This window comes from Pisolithus orientalis, assembly GCF_024613125.1.
Source record: "Pisolithus orientalis strain OTSU chromosome Unknown F5J12scaffold_59, whole genome shotgun sequence".
Taxonomy (NCBI): Eukaryota; Fungi; Basidiomycota; class Agaricomycetes; order Boletales; family Pisolithaceae; genus Pisolithus; species Pisolithus orientalis.
Genome location: NW_026260840.1, coordinates 68110 through 91039, shown reverse-complemented (window position 1 = coordinate 91039; position 22930 = coordinate 68110). Strand labels below are relative to the sequence as shown.

The following is a 22930-nucleotide window of genomic DNA, read 5'->3' as shown; positions in this document are numbered from 1 at the left end:
AAGACAGGTTTCGACGTTGCCTGCTCGTATTTGGCCATCCACCGCACATTTGGTTTGGCAAGTAATGGCATCACCGCGGAGGTCGTCGCAGCTGCTCCGAGGGATTATTATCACGAGTCACTTACAAAAATAAGTACTTTGTCGATGCCCAGTGCCAGGCTGGCAGTCACCAACTCACCGTAGTAGTATCCACGGATAATGATAATTTTATATATGCCAATTCCTTCTGCCCAGGAGCACGTGTACGTCCTGGACAATTACAACTTAAGCACGTCGAGAACTGCTCCACCCGCACCCGCTTCACGAACGTCGCTCCGAGGATGAAGCTGGATTGATATCGATCAGAAGAGTCGGATCACAAGTACCTGTCCCAGATCATAAGAAGGTACTATCATAGCATGTTATTTCGATGAAGGTAGCTACGTATTGGGGAAAGTGTATCGGAGGGCATATTCACTTCCTGAAACATGAAACCTAAATAGCGTATATATCAACCGCATATTTAGCTTCGTTTATCCCATCCCTTTTTGCACGAGCAATCCTGGCCGTATTGGCACGATGATAGGCATACGCCGAGAAAGCAGTCACGATCATTCCCATGCACAAGAACCCGATCTCAATGGCGACTGCATATTGCCCGAAGGATTCAGAGTACGATCATACTCGGCAGGGGAAAGACGGCTCACACCCAAGTACATATCGTGGCTCGTCTTGTGTTCGGAAGATATAGCTTGCAATAATTCCTCCTAGATTCCCCATTCCGACTTGCAGTGCCGTGCCAGCTCCTCGCTTATACTTGCCATGGAGGTTATTCGCAAGCCTGTGTGTTATCGCGAAACCTCTCCGTCACTCATCCATATTCGAGACAACGAGAAACACTTACCATCCAACAACGCAAGGGATTCCTGTGTAGATTCCGATAACAACAAGATACGTGCCGAAATACTTGACACCCGTGGAAGCATCCGTGATTTGAATAATATACCCAACTAGGCCGACGATTTCAGAGGCAATTATGAATGGAAAACGTATCTTCATGGTGTCGGAGAAGTGTGCAGCAGTGATCATAAAGAGTGCTCATGACAGTGTCAGTACTACGGCCACGAAACCGGGCGAAAGCTCAGCCTTACTTGCTGCCACGTAAACGGGGACCGTCAGCAACTGACTAATGGCAGTATTGTAACCAAAGCTTTTGGAATGTCAGTAGATGCGGTCGCAAGACTACAACGACGGGCATACTTGTTTAGAATCGTGCTAGACGATCTTTTAATAATGGGTATATCGTTTGATTGGAGTGACGTACGGCAAGAAGAATGTAATTCCATATACTGGTGAGCAGTTTAAGTTATCTTACCCACCTTCGCAATCATCACACTCACTTGGTACGTCAAAAGACATCAACACAAAGCCCATCGCCCAGACCTATGACGGTGTCACATAACTTATTGAGACGATGGCGAAGATGACGATGCATTAGATACCCTACCTGCCAGTCCGTGAAAGCAGACAAGATATGTTGTGTAACGGTACCCTTTCCCTCCTCTTCAATATCGAGCGCTGGTATACTTTCATGAGAAACAAACTGCTGATATGACAATGTAACATACTTCTTTGTTGTTCCACGAACTGCCTTTCCTCGGGACTGAGGAATCTAGCCGTGTCGGGGTAGTCAGCCAGTACTGCATCGTGATTAGTAACCCCTGCCACACACATCTCTAGAACAACGAACCAAGTGCTCCAACGAAGCATATGACTATAGTTGCCAAACCCTGGATTATCTATGCCAGGAGCATTAGTCAAGGGTTTCTTAGAACAGAAACAAGTGTATACAAAAATCCAGGACCATCCTTCGAGGTGACCTGATGTTGTTCATGAAACCAATAGCGTATGCAAGTAGACCAGAAAATGCCCCTATTCAAGGTCGATGAGAGACACCCTATCAGCAACAGGGTGTCCATACCCGCTGCTGCTGCTGCACCAGTAAAGAGGGCTAAACGATAAGTCAATTTGTAATCTTGGATACCACATGGACAAACTGGCAGCAGAAATGTGAGAACTAATCATAGCCCATGCAGAGATATACCAACTAAAATGTGACGCCTGGATAGAAGCCAGCTTCTGCTACTCCCAGGAGAAAGCGCATTGCAACCAATTGCGGATACCTGTAGTTTTTAAGTACGAATATGGCTAAGAAATCAGTCTAGCCTACGATTTTACGAGGCCCATGAATGTCCTTGGTCCACGTTGGTCAGCAATACAACGGGTGGAACTCGTGTTCGCTCACATAATAACGCCCCATGCGAGCTTAATCTTTTGGTAAGATAGGAGTGGATCATGGTTTCAAACTTCACTCACCATCATGCCCGGTAGCCACCTTTGGGGTCATATAAAATCAGCGGAGAACATCGTGAAAATGTTTCTACTTACCTGGATGGCCGGACGAATTGAAGCATTACACTAGACAGCGCAAAAACACATGTCTCCAGTAGAGTCAACTAAAAACCTACTTTGCAGGAAATTCAAACAAGCTGTAAGACTGTGAACACAATTGAGTTGAATTTCGAAATGCACGGTCGGAGACAGCTTACTATGAAGAACACGGACTACATTCAATTTTGTCAGAAAAACATGCCGGGTACTTGCCATTATTCCACTCACCAAAGCGACATTGTACCGACTTCCAGTGAGATGAAGCTGGGTCGTCAAACCCTCGAGTTTTGCGTTACCTATATGTGTTAAGCGAATCTTCCGATAGAGACGCAATGCGACTCACCAATATTCCCTGTTTCCGTCACTCTTCTGCACAAGATGTTCAATCGCCAGAACTAGAACACTCACCGCGATCCATAAACGAAAACAAATACATGAGAGAAATCATTGGCACGAGGCGAAAGTCGATCTTCCACCACAGTCTCCGCTCCCGCTCAGGACCCAAGGTCATTTGGGCTGGCCCTTGAGCATCCGACACACCGAACGTTCTGCTATTCTTGTCTGGCAAGGTATCTGAGAGCGAAGAGGACATCGTCGACAATGGGGCCCTGGGAAAGACGAGTTTACGGGTGAGGAAACCACAAGTATAAGTATCGCGCTAGTTTCACTTCTTGGAAGTAGTCACGCCAAGTGGGGGAAACCCTCTCCACAGGGCGCCGTGGTATCCAGGAACAAAAGAAGCACACATAGGGCGGCATCTGGGAAATCTCCGTTTGCATCGCATCCAACTTGAGATTGGGCGGATATGGCTTAAATTACGCAGCCGCACTCGGGCTTTGATGAATGAAATCTGATGAGCACCACACGACACCTTCCGTATGTATCTTTTGGTTTCTTGAGGACAGAAAATGCCTTCGGCGTGCGAGTCTAAAACCCTTTTACAGTAAAAGGAAGCGAGATAAAGTGATGAGGGCAGAAGCCTCCATGATGGGGCTTCTCGGGAAACGCATTGTCACGTAATTGAACTGGAGATGCTCACGCGTAGCTTCGGCCAAAGTCTGAGACTTAGTGGCGAACAAGAGACTTTGTACATTCGCGCCACTATGGAACCCGTAGGATTTGATCGCGGTCCTGCTCCAGTCGATCGAATACTTGCTCTGAGAAATTAGTACATACACACGAAAGAACACATGGGTGGCAGAAACTTCCCGATGCCCCGTCCTTTCAATATCGACGATAGCTTCTATCTATTGTCTAACATCAGCCGGCAACTGGACTGTCGTGAACGATGTCACCCTGGGCAAATGTTGATCTCCTCGTGTCAATTCAGCAAAGCGATCCAGGGAACGATTGGACTTGGCAATCGTGAATCAGTCTCGCTGCCGACGATGGTGTACACAGATTCCTGCTGTGACAGACCCTGGTGGTCATCCAACGGGTGCCGAATCGTGCAATACACTTTACATAGATCCCGGCGCTAAGGGAGACTATCACGCAGGTCGTTCCCGGATGCTTCAATATGGAGCAACCTGGAATCAGATCAAGAGAAACCCCGGTCGTCCTGATATGATTTCTGCTGAAGCATAGCAGGAGTTCGTACATCAGCGTAGGAGATCAGTGAGCAGATATCCGCCAGCGCTGGCGAGCCAAAGACGCCTAAAACATGTACATAACAGAAGGTGGGTGGATCTTGCGATCTGGTCCACTAAAGCTGAAGGGGAAAGGATTATCTCGGTTTGCGTGCAAGCACAGTATCATCACCTCAACGTTCATCCGGACCGCAATCCCCGAGGCGGGTCTACCGCCTTCGGTAATCACGATGTACAAGTATCGGCTGAGGACTGAGGGTTGTGTTGTCGGGGGCAGCGTCTGCAAATCAAGGAGGTATTACTCCTTCGCCTGCAGGTCAGCATCAGGTCCAAGGCAGCTCACAACGCTTATAAGCGCGCAATGAGGTACTATCTGCAAACCTTGATAGAGTGGTAAGCTAGACTTAATCGGAGAGTGCTTTCATCCATGCATGGGTATATGGCGTTGAGTCCGTCTGTTCGTCCGTTCTTTCTCCTCCGCCATTCTTCTCCACCTGTAACGCCCGCATTGGCTCCGCAAGCGAGAACGCGTGCGGGCGTTGTCGCTGTCGACTCACTTAGAATGTAAGACAAGGGCTGTAATTAGTATGTACATGGCGTACTATTACGAATTGCTTCCGCCTTCCGAAAGCAGTGGCTATAAAACTGACTACTTAGGAGACCCTCACTTCGCTTCATCAACCATGTCCGATCAACCATCAGTCCCCACACATCCCGTCGCTCCCAGAGTCAAGAATGGTTCCAAGACACCCCACGTCGGGCCAGATATCGATGCTTACAAGGCCCTTCACGCTGAAACATTGGGCCACGAATCAGATAAGTGGTGGGGAACGGTGCGAATCTTCAACGCTTATGATCGCATTCAAATCATTGATTGTTTGACCTTTCCCGAATAGATGGCAAGAACTTTATTGCACTGGGATCGTCCGTTCCACACCGTAAGATCAGGTGGATTCGAAACTGGAGACATCGTATGGTTCCCTGAGGGCGGCTTGAATGTGTCCTACAACTGCGTTGACCGCTGGGCGTTCAAGCACCCTAACAAAGTGGGCATCTTTGATATCAATCTGAAGGGCCGGTGGGCACGTCTCACGCTCCTCTTCCGCAGACGGCTGTCATATACGAAGCTGATGAACCAGAAGATGGGTGTCTCGTTACATACGCAGAACTGCTTCGCGAGGTCTGTTCTATCGCAAATGTGCTCAAGAAGCTCGGCGTCAAAAAGGGTGATACCGTTTCCATCTATCTGCCCATGACATGGCAATCCGTTGCCGCCCTTCTCGCGTGTGCACGTATCGGTGCGGTGCATTCCGTCGTGTTTGCAGGTTTCAGCTCGGAATCTCTCCGCGACCGAGTTCTCGATTGCAAATCTCGCGTCGTTCTGACAAGTGATGAAGGTCGTAGAGGCGGCAAGTCGATCGCCACCAAAGCGATCGTAGATGCCGCACTCAAGGAATGTCCCAACGTAGAACACGTTATCGTTCTCAGGCGTACCGGTAATCAAGTCCCGTGGACAGAGGGGCGGGACAAATGGTGGGACGAAGAAACAGCTAAGGTGCCCAGCTACTGCCCCCCTGAGATCATGTCGGCCGAGGATCCTCTTTTCATTCTCTACGTGAGTGACTACCTTTCAAGTTTCCTGTTGGATGGCCAACACGCCTTTTAAAGACATCTGGTTCTACTGGGAAACCAAAGGGTGTCGTCCATACCACCGGAGGATACCTGCTTGGTGCAGCGATGACAGTCAAATATGTCTTTGATGTCCACCCAGATGACAAGTTTGCGTGTATGGCTGACATCGGTTGGATCACCGGTCACACTTACATCGTATACGGCCCACTTGCACTTGGAGTGTCCACCACTGTGTTCGAATCAACTCCCGTATACCCAACTCCTTCTCGATACTGGCAAACCGTACAAAAGCACCAAATTACCCAATTCTACTCGGCACCCACCGCTATCCGCCTGTTGCGCAGACTTGGCGCTCATCATGTTGAAGGTCACGACCTTAGCTCTCTCCGCGTGCTGGGCAGTGTCGGAGAACCGATCAACCCTGAGGCTTGGCATTGGTATAATGAACACGTTGGAAAGAAGGAATGCGCAGTTGTAGACACGTTCTGGTAAGAACTCCTTTTGGATCATCATCATCATCCTGGTGATAGGTGCTGATCATTTCTAAGGCAAACCGAAACTGGTTCTATTGTTGTGACACCGTTCCCAGGTGCTATCGAGACCAAACCCGGATCAGCAACTGTCCCCTTCTTCGGTATCGAGCCCGCTATTCTGGACCCTACTACTGGAAAGGTGCGTGGCATTTCATCCTCCGACCGCTTCATATCAAATCGCTAACTGCGAGCTAGGAACTGGAAGGAAACAATGTCGAAGGTGTCCTTGTGATCAAACGACCCTGGCCCTCGATTGCTCGCACAGTATACAATGATAATAATCGGTATCTGGAAACGTACATGAAGGTGCGTCTATTGTCTGATTGGCTCCCCGACTTTGCCCATATCGGTATCTCAGCCCTACCCTGGCTACTTTTACACTGGTGATGGTGCCGCCCGTGACGAACATGGTTATATATGGATCAAGGGTCGTGTTGATGGTGTGTCATGCGCGTCTTTGGTGACGTGAACACAACTAAATATGCCCATACAGATGTGATCAATGTGTCTGGACATCGTTTGTCGACTGCAGAAATTGAGTCGGCCTTGATCTTGCACAAGGGTGTCGCTGAGGCTGCGGGTAAGAGGTCTTCTCGCAGGTTGTTGGGTCTGCTGCAGTATTGTTAACGATTTGCACAGTGATCGGCACCGCCGACGAACTGACAGGGCAAGCCGTGTTTGCTTTCGTCACCTTGAAACCGTGAGCAGTCATAAGCTTTACCAGTTTCAGGTGATAAAACCTCAATCCTGTTGTTCTAATCATACCAGAGAGTTCGCATATAACCCCAACGACGAAGCGTCGCTCTTAAAGGAACTCGTTCTCCAAGTCCGCAAAGTCATTGGTCCTTTCGCTGCACCGAAGAAAGTGATCATCGTTCCTGATCTTCCAAAAACTCGTTCCGGGAAGGTAAGACGAACTTCCAACTGTTTTCCAGTTTCGGCTGGTACTAACGCTGCATCGCGTTATCTTATCGTATTGTAATAGATCATGCGTCGTATCATGCGGAAGATTGTCGCTGGCGAAGGAGATCAGCTTGGTGATCTTAGTACTATTGCGGAGCCTGGTGTCGTCGAAGTCATTAAAAAGAAGGTAGCGGCATCATTGTGAGATGGGATGATCGCATGTAGATATGGAGTCGGATTCGTGTATGCTGTAAAATTTTGTAAGTGAACCAGTGTATGTTATCTTAACACACAGGTGTCTTTTGCAACTGTCAACCAGTTGCCAATTCGTACTTTGTGCACGGTGGCCGTAAGTTGGCATGGTGTTGTCAGGCCGTTCCTCTTACACGGTCTCAATATCGAGAAGCTAGCTGTTCCTGTCCGAATCAAGAGTACTGGGTACATGTTATTCATGGTACGGGCGCCAAACCTACGTGCGCGCTATGGCGCTTGGATTTTACTAACCGGCATGTCGAATCTCTCCTGCAAGGATAGCTTGATGAATCAGTCCAAGGTGTTCGTGAAGTAAGTTAGACTGGTCATCTTTGAATTGTCCCGGCGGACTCGTCCACTCCACATTTTCGCCCCACAATTCCTTGAATCTCTTCATTTTATCGTCTTGCTTTGTGACACTAAGATATTCGTGTACAGCTCTCCAGGCGCTGTCAAGCGCACCGACAACCCATCTACGTGATACGGTCAATTGTCAGAGCCTTTACTTAGTCCCCTGATAACACCCACCCATGACGAGTGCTCATCGCCTCTCCCGCGAAGTGCAAACGTTTGTTCGCCGCGGGGTAAGTGAGGGAGGTGTACAAATTTTGGAAGTCACCAGGACCGAAGTACGCGAATGCGCCTAGAGTCGCTGTCAGCAGGATACTGGACCGAGCCGCGTTCAATCCTACCCATTGCATGTGGATCGTGGCTCCAATCCTTGACATGCATGTCAAGGAATTGGTCCTGCAGGAAGTCGTACGTGATACGGACACCAGGTGGACCTGCATGTTCATGCGCCTCTGCGAGATTGCGAAGCACGAGCTCCTTCAGCCGATCTTTTTGTTCTGGGGAAGCAAGAGAGCTAAGGCGATCCGCATCAGACGTCCAGCAGTAGCTCGCCATGAGCACCCTGGATTTAGCATTAGAATCGACGCCATAAGACGGGTAGACGATGGTGCGAATGGGGAGATCCGTGAATGATTGCCCGCCGACAATGCCTAGCTTGGTTGTCCACCACGGCTCCCTGAAGAGTATAGCAATCTTGACGGAAGGACCGTACTGGAGCTGACGCAGAGCGTTCTTCTGCATGGTATTCATCTCTGCGCCCCCCATGTCTATCGTGCGAAGTACGGGAAGAGGGAGGGTAGATATGACATGCGAGTAGACACGCGATTCGCTGTTGACTGAGACCTTGACACCAGCCCCACGGAGGATGATAACCTTCTTTCTGCGTCTAGGGTCACTAATGATCTCGGATGCATCGGCAACAAGGTCTCCAGAGCCAGAGTAATTCTCTAGTTCCTCCGCCACGGAGGGAATCTCATGCTCTGGAAATTTGGAGGGGAGAATGATAATTAAGTCACTGAGACGTATAGCCGTGACTCTCTTGCTGAAATGGATGCGGTCCCTCTTTTTTTCGTTGATAACCTTTGCCATCACCTTCGGCAGGACCTCCGATCCACCACTGGGTGAATAATTCAGCTGGGAGTCAAAACCGCATACTGCACTCACTCAAAGCACTTCCAATCAACGTCACCAAAGTCTGTTCCACCAACCTTGGCGAAAGCCAACGACGAAAATACCGACTCCGTCAACGCGTGGCTATACCCCCCGCTACTGCTACCAAGAAGCCCACACCAGTTGATGACGTCGTTGGGAAGATGTTGTGGAGGAAGTTCAAGGTTAGCACTGGGGAGGTACTTAGACGCCATATATGCGCGGATAGAATATGAGTCATTCTCCTTCATCACCTTCCAGCCTTTCTTCACGCCATGCTTGAGGTCTTCTATGAGCATCCTGACAAACGGTTTAGTGACATCGCTGCTGATAGCATCCGCTCCCGCTTTAATATAATCAGCATCCACACCCATCTCTTCACCACGGAAAGGTCCCTTGGGTTCTTTTGAAACTGGTTGGTAGACACCATTGAAGTAGTAGAAGCCCGGTTTCAAGTTGGGACCTTCGCGAGCCTTGTAATAGTAGGGTATAAGCCTGTCCGAGAGCCGATCTAAACCTTGATTCAGCGGCGGATAGATGATCAACTCGGCCAGGCTCTTCATGATCCCATTCTTGTACCGTCCCTGTGCATCCTTCTTCGGAAGGGGGAAACGCATAGCTCCAGCATCCTAAAAGGTGAAGGAAGGTGAGTATCGAACCCCATCGAGCACACTGAGAGGATGAAAAGCGCACGTAGTAGTCATACATATTTCCTCTGGGGAATTTATAAGTGGAAAGACGGCCACCAATGCGGTCTGAAGCTTCTAGGATCTCGTACTCGACATCCAGGGAGTCCAGTATCAACGCAGTATAAAGGCCACCGACACCGGCGCCCAAGATTCCGACCTTTTTCTCAGGGAAAAATCGCAGTGATTCATCGGAAATGTCAAAGAAATCGGTTTTGTCGGTGTCAAGCTGAGGGAGCTTGGCAGTGAGGGAGGCATGATAATCTTCAATAATGTTTTTGCCATAGAGGGCTAGTGGGTCGCCTTCGAAAGGCATAACAAATACGAGTCAAGCTGAGCGTTAGTGAGGTGGTGAGATGGGCGTTGTAGACGGTGCACTGGAATTCGTTCCCTTCAAAGAGGGGGGCTTAAATACCCAGAACCCGGAGAGAAGTCGGTGGGTTTACCACAGCGGTGTATTCTTTCAGACTGGGACTAGAACGCCACCTTCGAGTACTACTAAACGCTCAGCAAGAGGGTCCTAATTTCTTCGGGAGATAATCGACGAAACCCTTCCCAAACAATCGGAACGTCGAGATTGTCGAGTCTACCTTCTGCGTATGGCTTATCGGAAGCACGACCAGAGAATTATGCATCCGCTCACAGGTAGCTGACATGTCACACGGTTCATTGGATGCTCCAGTAGACAGGAACCGGAATCATATCTATGTGATCATTACTCAAACTGGAGAGCTCTGATGGAACGTCCTGTGCGTACCGATGAAGTAGTTTCTCGATGAAGCACGACCGGGTGACCAGAGCCCGACACCCAGGTCTCCCGAGAACAGGAATATGAAACAGGCAAAATTAGGGCGCCAACCAGGATTGCATACATCAGAGAAACGGGGAATGACAGAATCGCGGTCACGACCAGTCAGTGACGGGTTTAAACAGGTTTAAACCATTTTTTCGCTTCCTGATGTATAGCGGAAACCGGAGATTGGGCGAACGCCTAAAATAATGATTGGGCATGATGCAAGAAGACATATACACGTTTGCGCACTGTTGATTCTTTGCAATCGGATGTCTTTGAAATGAGAATATCGCATGAATAACATATCAGAGATCTCTGACGCTGCTAATTTTCTCTGGGCGAGATCAGAGGACGCAGCGGAAAAGGGCATTACGCGTGTAGTCGGTACGTAAATATCTGGACTAGCTGTTCGACATTGCTTGACAGATTCCGAGATCGGTATACTGAATCAGAGGGTTGCTGCGTGACAAACGGCATAAAAGCCAGCAATCCACTTAGCGCCCTGAATTCTGGAACGAATACTACACATCTACGGTCGAACCCACCCGGTGTACAATTTGTGACAGATCGAGTCCAACATCGGAGTCTCGTGTCATCGAGGTCACCAAAAAGAAGGTAGCGGAATCCTTGTGAGATGGGGTGATCACATGTAGATATAGAGTGCTAGGTGGTCGTAAGCTGGCATGATGTTTTCAAGTGCAGACTAAGGCGAAGGTTGTTTGGTACTAGACCTCTTACAAGTCTCAACATTGAGAAGATAGCCGGTCCTGGCCATTACTCCAACCAATGTGGGAAAGGTTTCGATCAACAATACTCGGTGCTAGGTGTTGCATGTTATGCATGGTACAGATACCAAACCTATGTGCGTTACAGCGCTTGGTTACAACAGAACAGTCCCTTAACAACCCCCTTCATTGCATTGTTACTGATCGGCGTATTGAATCTCTCCAGCAAGGATAGCCTCATGAATCAGCCCAAGGTGTTCGTCAAGTAAGTTGGACTTGTCATCGTGGAATTGTGCCGGCGGACTCGCCCACTCCACAGTTTCGCCCCACAATTCCTTGAATCTCTTCATTTTTTCGCCTTGACTTGTGACGCTAAGATATTCGTAAACAGCTCTCCAGGCGCTGTCAAGCGCACCAACAACCCATCTAAATACATAGGACCAATAGTCGGAGTTTTTCGGCTGAGTTATCTGACAACACTCACCCATGACGAGTACTTATCACTTCTCCCGCGAAGTGCAGACGTTTGTTCGCTGCGGGGTAAGTGAGGGAGGTGTACACATCTTGGAAGTCACCGGGGCCGAATTGTGCGAATGCGCCTAAATTCGCAATTAACAAGATACCGAACCGAGCTGTGGTCAATCTCATCCATTGTCTGCGCATCGTAGGTCCAGTCCTTGATATGCATGTCAAGGAATTGGTCAAACAGGAATTCGTATGTGATTGGAGGACCGTGTGCCTCTGCAAGACTGTGAAGTACGAGCTCCTTCAGCACTTCGCTCTGCTCTGCCATGGCAAGAGAGCCGAGGCGCTCCGCATCAGTGGTCCAGCAGTAGCTCGCAATGAGTACCGTGGACGGGGCACCAGAGTCAACACCGTAAGATGGGTAGACGATGGTGCGAATGGGGAGATCCGTGAATGATTGCCCGCCGACAATGTCCAGCTTGGTGGTCCACCATGGCTCTTTAAAATGTACAGCAATTTTGACAGAAGGACCGTACTGGAGCTGACGCAGAGCATTCTTCTGCCTGACGTTCATCCCGGCGTCCCTCATATCTATCGTACGAAGCACGGAAAGAGGGAGGGTAGATATGACATGTGAGTAGACGTGCGACCTGGGTTCCTCATTTACTGAGATCTCGACACCAGCCCCTGGGAGGATGATGGTTTTTTTCCGGCGCCTAGGGTCATCAATGATCTCGGATCCATCAGAAACGAAGTCTCCAGAGTCAGAGAGCATCTCTAATTCGTTCACTCCAGAAGGAAGCTTGTTCCTCGGAAAATCAATGGGGATTTCGATGATCAAATCACTTCGACGTATAGCAGTGACTCTCTTGCCTGTATGGATGCGTTTCCTCCCTTTATTGATAACTTCTGCCATCTTCTTTGGCAAAACCTCTGATCCCCTCCTATGACCCGTGTTTGGGGATAGTTAGACCGGGAGCCAAATTAACGTATTATACTCACTCAAAGCACATCCAATCGACATCACCAAAGTTACTATCATCGACCCTGGCGAATGCCAATGATTCAAAGACTTCCTCCGTCAATGCGCGGTCATACGCCTTGGTGCTGTTTTCCATAAGTTCGCACCAGTTTACGACTTTGTTGGGAAGATGTTGTGGAGGAAGTAGGAGGTGAACACTGGGAAGGTACTTGAATGACATGTAGGCGCGGACGGAATATGAGTCGTTTGCCATCATCATTTTCCAGCCCTCCTTCTTCCTCTGCTTGATATCTTCAATGAGCATCCTCGCAAATGGTTTAACGACGTCACTACTGATGGCATCCGTTCCTGCTTTGACATAGCTAGCAGCGACGCCGAGCTTCTCAGCGCGGAAGGATCCGGGTTTGTCAGAAATCCGTTCGCGGACACCATTGAAGTAGTAGAAGGCCGGCCTCAACTTGGGACCTTCGCGAGCCTTGTGGTAGTAGGGTATAAGCCTGTCCTTGAGCCGATCTAAACCTTCATTCAGCGGCGGATAGATGATCAACTCGGCCAGGCGCTTCATGATCCCATTCTTGTACCGTCCCTGTTCATCCTTTTTCGGAAGGGGGTAGCGCATAGCTCCAGCATCCTAAAAGGTGAGGGGATGTAAGTATCGAGCCCGTTGAGTGCACCTGGAAAGTGAAAGGCGTACATAGTAGTCGTACATCCGTCCTCTCGGAAATTTATTCGTGGAAATACGACCACCGACGCAGTCCGAAGCCTCTAGGATCTCATACTCGACATCCAGAGAGCGTAGTATCAATGCAGTATAAAGACCACCGACACCGGCGCCCAAGATTCCGACCTTTTTGTAAGGGAAAAAGCGAAGTATGTCATCAGAGATGTCAAAGAAACCAGGTTTGTTGGTATCAAGCTGGGGGAGCTTGGCCGTGAGCGAGGCGTGATAATCTTCAGTAATGTTTTTGCCGTAGAAGGCTAGTGGGTCGCCTTCGAAAGACATAGCAAATAAGGGTCAAGCTAAGCTCAGTGAGGTGGTGAAGTGGGCGTTGTAGATATTACACTGGGGTTCGCCTCCTTCAAAGAGGCGGTCTTATATACCCAGAACTCGCAACAAGGTCGGTGGGTTTACCATAGGGGTGCGTTCTTTCAGACTGAGACTAGAACGTCACCTTCGAGTATTGCTAAACGCCCAGCAAAAGGGTCCATTGTCATTGTGTTATTCCGTCAGGAGATAATCAACGAAACCCTTCCCAAACCATCGGAACGTCGAGATTGTCTAGTCTACCTTCTGCATATGGCTTATCGGAAGCACGACCAGAGAATTGTGCATCCGCTCACAGGTAGCTGATGTATCGCATGGTTCATTGAGCGCTCCAGTAGACAGGAACCGGAATCATATCTATGTGATCATTACTCAAACTGGAGAGCTCTGATGGAACGTCCTGTGCGTACCGATGAAGTAGTTTCTCGATGAAGCACGACCGGGTGACCAGAGCCCGACACCCAGGTCTCCCGGGAACAGGAATCAAAATTAGGCCGCAAACCAGGATTGCATATAGCGGAAACCGGAGATTGGGCAAACACCTAAAATAATGGTTGGGCATGATGCAAGAAGACGTATACACGTTTGCGCACTGTAGATTCTTTGCAAACGGGTGTCTTTGAAATGAGAATATGGCATGAATAACACATCGGAGATCCCTGACGCCGCTGAATTTGCAGGAAGCAGCGGAAAGAGGCATTACGCGTGCTGTCAGTGCAGTAAATATCTGGACAAGCTGTTGGACATTCCGTGATAGACTCCGAGATCAGGTATACTGAATCAGAGGATTGCTGCGTGACAAACGGAATGAAAGCCAGTAATCCAAATACTCACCCTGGATTCTGGAACGTTGGAACAGTGCGAGAGAGCCTCACGAGCGATGAGCTGAGCTCGAGGCGAGCTATAGGATGATGTAGCTACCTAGTGTACATGCGTGCAACCCGACTCTGACCATGCTGACTCGGCACCTAGCGGCTGTGCTCCCTGCCAGTCTCCAACGTGTATTACACATCTACGGTCGAACCCACCCGACGCTACAATTTGCGACAGATCAAGTCCGACATATACACGCCGGTGACTTATGCAGTAGGTTTAACCCGTCCACTTGTCGTGCTCGCGACGTAGTATGGTGAAGCCGCCGTATAACAAAGGCTAATCGCGTCCCCGCGCCGTGGTAGTACGTACTCGCAATCATGCCACGGATGATCTTTGACGGAGTACAGGCTGCTAACCTCCACATGGAAAGTACTTTGGGAGCATGCGTATATGGCTTCAGGCACGTATGTATGAGAGCAACTAAGCGAGATGGGGCAAGACATTAGCAACTGAGTATTTACTAACAGTGGGTCGATTCATCCGCATACTTCTGACTGCTGTTCTTGACAATGTCATCTATGAAGCTCATGGTGGTACTTATCGAGACATGGGCCCTGGCATTGTCAAGCATTCTTCTCGTGCGACGCTCACGCAAAGACCATCATGACCACCTTCAAGATTGTACGGCGTTCAACTTCTCAACAAACACACAATGCCTCGTACATGAATACCAAATCCACCTATGTAGTTCACTTCATCCTTATAAACTGTCAAATCTGAACAACTGGCAATGGTTTGTCGCTGTAAAGGGTTCAAGGTGAATCTGGGACGCATCACAATTATTGTCACAAAGGCGAAAGGGGTGCCATCGAGCCATACCTGCAGGAGGCCCGGCCCGAGGGGAGCAGTCCATGCCCTTCTATCACTGCTCTTGCTCTCGATGCTGGGTATTGTCATATCACTATCCAACCATCTCATCGTTCTCGAACACCAGAAAACTTACGTATATGCTCTGTCGGCTTCCCTGAAAATGATAACCCACTCCTCGGTACATCCATCTTCGAAGGAATAGATGAGGTCCCCTGGACCCCCTCGGACATCACCCCCATTGACCTTCATGGTGTAGGTGTTGTCCCCATCGCCTTTCCTAACGGTAAACTAGGCAACCCAAAAAGGTCAGTTAACTCTTTGTACATGGTGGAGGGATGAGAATAACTTTGGGGGCCTGAACATCTGAATTATCCGGACTAATAACGGCAATTGCGCGTGGAGGGCTTGGAAAGCACACGGAGACATCATGAAGGTACTGCGAATGTTGCACAGAAATAATGCGGTACTCCTCGCTGGAAGCGTTTCGAGTCTGGTGCATCTTAGGGAGAACAGTCGAATTCCTTGACTGAGGGAGAACCGACATCTATTCTGGGTATCTTTTTATCCTCTAGGAATTGGGCACCTGTAAGGATCCTCGGAAGCCCGTGGATCGCAATGGGCAGGTGACACCGGAATATCTCTGAAATAGAGCTGGCTTCGACTATTCTCCTGGGCCAATATTTGGATTCATCTATTAGGGCATGGCAAATTACAAAAAGGACAGAGTTGGGCGCCAGCCCGGATTGCGGAGACTGGAGATTGGGTTGGATATAATGCAGTCCTATTCCGCACATATTCATGCATTGCGGATTCCATATCGTTATGTAATTTTCCCCGCCGTCACAAGTATCTGCGGTGTAGCAGAAAAACCTGACCTATCCTTGGTATAGCATTTACTTATATGAACCTTCCGATTCAATTATGTAATATAACATCGAACGCGATCACTAATCCCCATGTCTGTGGACCATCGATCCAGGACCATGTGGAGATCAGCAGTCTGCATATCCTCGCGCCGGGGGTACCCCACTCAGTGGTTGCTTTGTTTAGATCCCTTCAACCTGACCAATCATGGATGTTGTGGCCAGTTCTTTGCTCGATAGTATGAGATTTGGCAGTCCTGTGCCCACACCAAATCTCGAGCACGACAAATGGTCGGGAATCTACCGTTGCTGGCGTCTCTAAGATATTTGGGGTGAGTTCAACCATTCGTGTCTAAGATACGTTCCAAGGCACTATGTGAATATTTGAATAGTTGCCTACCCCTCTCTGCTCAGCCCAAGACAATCATCTTTATTCAATACGTGGTCACGTATCATGTTGCAGGGAGTCGAAAAGAAAGAACTTGTCTGGGAAGATTTACGGGTAGACCATACACAAAATGGATGTGCTAGCAACCAAAATTGGTGATGTTCAGTGATCCTCAAAGTGCCATCCTCGCTCCAAAGACACCTGGTTGTAGATTGTAAAACATGCAAAACTCTGACGTGTCCTGCAGGGTTTATGTAATTATCCTCGTCGCATCTCCGGATTCCGCAATCATGCAATCCGAGTTGGTGCCCTAACTTTCTTCTTTTCATATTGTGGATTTCTGCAATTCGCTGAGCCTGGAAGGTTGCAACCAAATATCCGATACGAATGATTTGACGCTCGTTCGATCCACTTGTCATGGCGGAAACTTTCATCTCTAGATCTTCGCGATGTTCTGATGTAGAATACAGACATCTTTCAAATGAAGACGGACCAAACCCAAGCTGCATGATACATAGCCGAGGACATGCATGTGCATGCGGGTAACCCTCTAGGTATCGAATTTGGGTGAAGATGTCAAACCTGCTGGTCCTTGTATTGGCGACAAATCCTAGCGTCGTCGAGCTTGCTGTGGGTGCTGGTACCAAACATTTGTCCTCGAGTTTTTGATTCCGCGTCCAGTAGTCGATAGTCAGGCTTCTCCCCAACATTCGGATTCGCTATCGCGATCATCTCACCCTCTGCCGTGCAACGAGGTCACCTCGTGCGTTGGAGTTGCACTGGTGACCTTCGGCCCCAGTCTCAAATGGCAGATTTGGCAACCTGAGTCATTAGTGAAGGTGTTCCATTGGATTGTTCATCGGTGTCTTCCGGGATATCTTTACTTGTTGAAAGATGGTTGGACTTGCTGTTGCATTCCCAAAGCCAAGCTTTCGATTCTTCCTTTCAACATGCGTCAGACCCTCAAGAACAACAGATACATCATCACGCTCTCAGTGGCAGAAACCTAGGTTTACCGTTCGTCGTGCGACCTGGCATAGTCGTCCTTCTTCCGGTCCCCATCGCTGCCATTTCTGAAGGGTTGCAGCCTCATCCGGTGGTACTTTTTCATGCCCTCTTGCCTGAAGGTTCCATAATGAAGCCAATCGCGCTGCCGACAGTTCCGCAATTAGGAGAGAACACATACCAGATTGGAGTCACCGTGGACATTCGGGACCGTCTCTTATCACCTTCAGGCCCGACCACAATGCGTACACATGAATCATTTAACGTTTCGAAGATCGCTGGTACCGAACTGTCTAACATAATTCTTCGTACGTACAAGGATCGAGACCAAGCACGTAAGCGCTGCGTAGGTCAACCAGATTGTCAGGTAGCGTACTTTGTTTGAATCATTCTGAATTTGAGCCTGTGTTCTTCATGCGGCATTTGTTCTGAATCCTTGTCAAACCAGTGCCTGTCGTTAGACAATTGAACCCTCCATACTACTCATCGAACGTATTGTTCATATTGGAACCAGTAGCTTGAATAATATCTCCATGTAACCATGAAGTGATACATCGGTGGAGTGTGGTTCGTAGGTTGTACACATGGTGATCTGCTGCTACATCCGCCTTCTGAAACTGTAAGGATTCGGTCCGACGCTGTCGACCGTATGATTAGATGGTGAATTCATGATGACAGTTCTACTTAGTTTCTCATCTATGCTCTGATCCTACTTAACCTGTATGCATACTCAGACAAATCTCGTGCCTGCTCTCTGACCTATAAAAGGGCCGTGTAGCGTACTGTACAGGGACTTTCCTTTCTACCTCGCAATATTCAGACCCTTTACTCTGGAAATCGAGTAGTACTTGAGAAAGATCCTAGTGTGTGTCATTGCAAGTGCTTTAACTTTGCATTGCTATTACATGTTTTTTTTTCCTGCTTCAAATGGTCTAAGCTCAAATTCAAAAAAAAAACAAACCCTCCGATACCTTCTCAATCATCCACAGGCTGATCCCCAGTCGACACATGAGTAAGTATCAAAAGCACCTGATAAAATGGTTAACACACGTTCTACCACCCGCAGAGACACACGCGCTCGAGCATCTTCCCTACCCCAAAGCCCAACGGCCCAGCCTGGTACTGACACCATTGATATGTCCCCTTTACAAAAGCTGACCCCACTCGGGAGTCAGTATTCCACCCCAATCGAAAGGCTCGCCGCTGATAATGTCCGGAGTTATAGCAACGTGGTTAGGTCTGGCTCAAGGAGTCCAAGTCCAGCACCCCAAGGTGCTGCCGTCGACGTTCCCAGCTCGAGAGTTAACTCACCAGTGTATCCCAGTGACGTTGGTATCCCAGAGGCAGTAAAGGCTCGTGCTGTTAGAGTTCTGGTACCGACTCATAGTACGAACGATGTCTTAATTGAAAATGTCCAATGTGACACGCTGTCTGTCCTCCCCATGAGCGAGACAGAAGTCGAATGAGACGACCCGAAGTCGTGGACCAAGGTGGTGCGCGAACAACACACCCAGAATGAGTTAAGGCTCGATCAGAGAAACACCGTCAGAGAGGCTGAGCGACAGTTGACCCCGGATGAACGGGAACGAATCCGGAGGAGGTTGTGGTTGTTACCCAGAGACAGCCACGGAGAGTCTACATTGGAACATGAGTTCCTATACTAAGAAAGATAACAAGGGAAAGGGACCCGACCCTAGGAACTGGGGAGGCCTGAACCTCAGCGATGGCGAGCTTGATCCCGATGCTCAACATACTGCCTTTGCGTCATGGGACGCCGCTAACATGCTGATAAGCAATGGCGACAGTGACTTGCCTAGGACCATCAAAAAGGGACCTAGAGGAAGCCGTGACGTCTGAAGAGGATGTTCACCAGAACCCACCTGTGGGGAACGCTAGACAGCTCCCCAAAAAAAGCAAGTGAAGCATAAGACTAAAACTAAGAAATTCACGGCAAAGCCTTCGAAGGTTCCTCCCAATCCCATGAAGGACATGGTCAATAAAATCATGCGTCAAGACCACAAACGACGCGAACGACAAAAGACTCCTAGAGCATCAGGAGATAATCAGCGAAACCCTTCCCAAACCATCGGAACGTCGAGATTGTCGAGTCTACCTTCTGCACTATGGCTTATCGGAAGCACGACCAGGGAACTTATGCATCCGCTCACAGGTAGCTGATATATTACATGGTTCATTGAGCGCTCCAGTAGGACATGAACCGGAATCATATCGATGTGATCATTACTCGAACTGGAGAGCTCTGATGGAACGTCCCTGTGCGTACCGATGAAGTAGTTTCTTGACCGGGTGACCAGAGCCCGACACCCAGGTCTCCCTGGAACAGGAATACGAAACAGGCAAAATTAGGGCGCCAACCAGGATTGCATATAGCGGAAACCGGAGATTAGGCGAACGCCTAAAATAATGGTTGGTCATGATGCAAGAGGACGTATACACGTTTGTGCACTGTCCGATTCTTTGCAATCGGGTGTCTTTGAAATGAGAATATGGCATGAATAGCGCATCGGAGATCCCTGACGCCGCTAATTTTTCCCGGGCGAGACCAGAGGATACAGCAGAGAGGCATTACGCATGTGATCAGTGCGTAAATATCTGGACAAGCTGTTCAATATTCCGTGCCAGATTCCAAGATCGGTATACTGAATCAAAGGATTGCTGCGTGACAAACGGAAATGAATGAAAGCCAGTAATCCAAATACTCACTTAGCGCCCTGGATTCTGGAACGTATACTACACATCTACGGTCGAACCCACCTGGAGTACAATTTGCGACAGATCGAGTCCGACATATACATGCCAGCGACCTATGCAGTAGGTATAACCTGTCCACTCGTCGTGCTCGCGACGTAGTATGTGAAGCCGCCGAATACCGAAGGCTAACCTCCCCATGGAAAGAACTTTGGAAGCATGGGTATATAGCTTCAGGAATGTAGGTATGAGAGCAACCAAGCGAGATGGGGCAAGACATTAGCGACTGAGTATTTACTCCAGTGGGTCGATTCATTCATATATTTCTGATTGTTGTTCTTGAAAATGTCATTCATAAAGTTCAGAGTGGTACTTATGGAGACACGGGCCCTGGCATTGTCAAACAAAGAGGCGAACGACGGGTGTTTATCGGGGGGCATCGTGGAGAAGAGCGGAGTTATGTAAGGGAGGGTGAGATGGTGGTGGGTGAGAGTTGTTGAGAGGAACGGCCCCGGTCACTAAAGGGACTTAGCAGTGTCGCTGTTGACAAGACTCGGGCATATCGATCTTGCTCAAATACATAATCGGACTGCCTGGAGGGTATAATTCTTCGCTTTCGACTTGCTAGGCTCATCGTCAAGTTTAATAATCCTTGGTCCTTACTGGGGCATTTAAGTATCACCGAAGGCCAGGACGAGGCTCTGGTTCATTCCTCCACGCAAATTATCGTGTGCAGTCACAACTTAGGAGACCAGGACCCCTTCCGCGTGCCGTTCATTTGGTTGTTGCCATAGGCAGTGCGGTGGTGCTTCAACGGTTGCAGTGCCACCCATACGTACGAATACGAAACATAGTCAAATTGCACCCGCAAGTTAAAAGGGTTATTGCCTGCATGCATGGGCTGTGGTTAATCATCATCACTGCCGCACAGAGATAGCTCCCGGGCGCAAACGAATAATCTGGTGGAAACGAAGTCTTACGGGAGTTGTTCGTCACCGCCTCAGAGGTGCTGCTTGAATGGCTTATGTCATCACAAACCACAGCTCCCGGACTTGTCCCAGGCGGAGCTGTAGCGCAAAACACCATGGCAAGTTCAACCTCGAAAGCTGACATTCGGGACGACGTGCCCCCCTCGAAAGAACAGGATAACGAAGATGCAGAAATCTCACCCGAGCCGCAAGAGTCCGAGCAGAGTGGCATTGAAGGCACTGAGGAGACTGGCGATGGTAATTCTGGGTCGACAACGGTGACCATGGAGGATAGGAAAGCGAGGCTTGACAAGCTACGGGCTAAAATGGTTTGTTTACTTTCGAATCTTCATTTGTGGACCCCTCATCTTGATGCAACAGCGTACATCCACGAAAGCCAACCGGCAATCACTCATTGAGGAGTCTGCAAGAGCGAAGTTAACAGTTCGTGATATGGCACGCCTAGAACGCCAGAAAAAGCTTGCAGAGATGCTCCGGACACAAGCAGAAGCAGAGGGACGGGGGGAGGATATCGAGCGATCAAAGAATTGGGAGTGGACAATAGAGGAAAACGAAAAGTGGGAGAAAAAGTTGGCCAGAAAAGCTCGGAGAGCGGATTTCGAGTTTCACGGTGCGTCTCTTGTAGGTTATTTCAAGCAACTAACGGGTGAGTGATGGACGGCCGCAGATGACGCGCATGCTGCACACCGACGGTATAAGAAAGACTTGGACTTTATCAAACCCAACCTGGAAGCATACAACAAACAGAGGGAGCAGGCCTTGGGCTTGACCGCCGGGGTTCTATCGGAGTCGGGCAGTTCCACACCTTCCGGTTCATCAAATGCACTAACGACGTTCGACCCAAGTGGTGGCCGGGTTTGTGTATTTCGAATGATATCCGTAGGGAGCGACAAACTAATCACTCCGACAGATGGTTCCAACAACCGAACAGCGCATGGCTGTGGACGCCTTCTATAGAGATGCCAACACGCTACTCTACGGTGATAACAAGCCTTCTGAGGAGGCTGTCGACCGGCTAATCAGCAAGCTCAACCACGAGTCAGTTTTTGCTCCGATGTGCCTTCGCGATGAGTGTGCTTACAACTTGTGTAACAGTGTCGATAAGAAGGCCAAGTTTTCGCGCAAGAGGCACAACGAAGATGAGGGCGACATCACGTATATCAACGAGCGGAATCGTGTATTCAACAAAAAGGTCGGTAAACTAGTGTCTTTCATTCGTGATGGCCATTCTGATTCATTGCTCCACACTTCAGATCGCGAGATACTACGACAAATACACTGCCGAGATTCGTGCCAGCTTCGAGCGTGGAACTGCATTATAGCACCACTAACTGCATATCTTGCATTTGTGCATCGCCTTCTTATCTCCGCAGCGTTGTACTGTATGATTACTGCTGTTAATACAACTATTTACAAGTGAAACGAGTAACCATCAAAACATCGTCGATCATCCTCAATCCTGAACTACGCAAAACTTTTGGGCATTCCCGGTAAGGGAACATGGATGCCTGAAAAGTAATAATATGGTCAGTCCATCTGAGAGGTATAAGGACAAATGAGCGGTAAAGTTCAGAATTGCAGATGTGTAAGCAGCAGCTGGAGTGCGAAGTCCATCAGACTGTTGAGCTTGAACATGTAATGTGGTTTTGCATTCATCCCATGCAAAAAAAAGACAGAAGAAAGGGAGCCCAGACTTACCTTCTGAACCAGAGCCTGGTCCTGGCTTCCGGTGTGCGGGCTCATGCCACACGTCGA

General features: G+C 48.9%; 7 protein-coding genes across 7 annotated transcripts; 2 read left to right on the top strand and 5 right to left on the bottom strand.

The window, feature by feature from the left end:
• Window positions 1-98: 98 nt before the first annotated feature.
• On the bottom strand, window positions 99-3178 carry F5J12DRAFT_863121 (MFS general substrate transporter). Its single transcript, XM_051746951.1, has 16 exons — window positions 2839-3178; window positions 2572-2726; window positions 2285-2310; window positions 2210-2233; window positions 2088-2162; window positions 1936-2035; window positions 1730-1778; window positions 1608-1679; window positions 1487-1557; window positions 1380-1422; window positions 1304-1328; window positions 1131-1189; window positions 884-1076; window positions 687-820; window positions 179-626; window positions 99-120 (listed from the first exon to the last, which is right to left on the bottom strand). The coding sequence occupies exons 1-15, from the start codon at window positions 3020-3022 to the stop codon at window positions 475-477; spliced, it is 1362 nt and encodes a 453-aa protein (XP_051595198.1). The 5' UTR covers window positions 3023-3178; the 3' UTR covers window positions 99-120; window positions 179-474.
• A 1524-nt stretch (window positions 3179-4702) lies between these two features.
• Window positions 4703-7330, top strand: F5J12DRAFT_774257 (acetate--CoA ligase; the record flags this gene model as incomplete). Its single annotated transcript, XM_051742290.1, has 11 exons — window positions 4703-4852; window positions 4916-5065; window positions 5128-5634; window positions 5688-6139; window positions 6200-6323; window positions 6380-6490; window positions 6543-6624; window positions 6678-6764; window positions 6824-6884; window positions 6953-7091; window positions 7170-7330. 11 exons carry the CDS (start codon window positions 4703-4705, stop codon window positions 7290-7292), a joined length of 1986 nt encoding a protein of 661 aa, XP_051595197.1. The 3' UTR covers window positions 7293-7330.
• Window positions 7331-7486: 156 nt separating this feature from the next.
• On the bottom strand, window positions 7487-9917 carry F5J12DRAFT_863110 (uncharacterized protein). Its single transcript, XM_051746950.1, has 5 exons — window positions 9533-9917; window positions 8855-9468; window positions 8032-8807; window positions 7868-7982; window positions 7487-7812 (listed from the first exon to the last, which is right to left on the bottom strand). The coding sequence occupies exons 1-5, from the start codon at window positions 9839-9841 to the stop codon at window positions 7587-7589; spliced, it is 2040 nt and encodes a 679-aa protein (XP_051595196.1). The 5' UTR covers window positions 9842-9917; the 3' UTR covers window positions 7487-7586.
• Window positions 9918-11164: 1247 nt separating this feature from the next.
• F5J12DRAFT_929879 (uncharacterized protein) lies at window positions 11165-13546 on the bottom strand. Its single transcript, XM_051749509.1, has 4 exons — window positions 13185-13546; window positions 12511-13121; window positions 11667-12452; window positions 11165-11469 (listed from the first exon to the last, which is right to left on the bottom strand). The coding sequence occupies exons 1-4, from the start codon at window positions 13491-13493 to the stop codon at window positions 11241-11243; spliced, it is 1935 nt and encodes a 644-aa protein (XP_051595195.1). The 5' UTR covers window positions 13494-13546; the 3' UTR covers window positions 11165-11240.
• Window positions 13547-14998: 1452 nt separating this feature from the next.
• Window positions 14999-15720, bottom strand: F5J12DRAFT_786523 (uncharacterized protein; the record flags this gene model as incomplete). The annotated part of the gene is made up of 5 exons (XM_051743465.1): window positions 14999-15022; window positions 15063-15152; window positions 15231-15312; window positions 15355-15509; window positions 15568-15720. The coding sequence occupies 5 exons, from the start codon at window positions 15718-15720 to the stop codon at window positions 14999-15001; spliced, it is 504 nt and encodes a 167-aa protein (XP_051595194.1).
• A 3895-nt stretch (window positions 15721-19615) lies between these two features.
• On the bottom strand, window positions 19616-20723 carry F5J12DRAFT_476817 (uncharacterized protein). Its single transcript, XM_051739615.1, has 4 exons — window positions 20202-20723; window positions 19945-20099; window positions 19766-19893; window positions 19616-19711 (listed from the first exon to the last, which is right to left on the bottom strand). The coding sequence occupies exons 1-3, from the start codon at window positions 20500-20502 to the stop codon at window positions 19882-19884; spliced, it is 468 nt and encodes a 155-aa protein (XP_051595193.1). The 5' UTR covers window positions 20503-20723; the 3' UTR covers window positions 19616-19711; window positions 19766-19881.
• A 547-nt stretch (window positions 20724-21270) lies between these two features.
• F5J12DRAFT_786522 (SYF2-domain-containing protein) lies at window positions 21271-22497 on the top strand (the record flags this gene model as incomplete). The annotated part of the gene is made up of 6 exons (XM_051743464.1): window positions 21271-21483; window positions 21536-21821; window positions 21843-22030; window positions 22086-22213; window positions 22271-22367; window positions 22429-22497. The coding sequence occupies 6 exons, from the start codon at window positions 21271-21273 to the stop codon at window positions 22495-22497; spliced, it is 981 nt and encodes a 326-aa protein (XP_051595192.1).
• Between the last annotated feature and the right edge of the window lie 433 nt (window positions 22498-22930).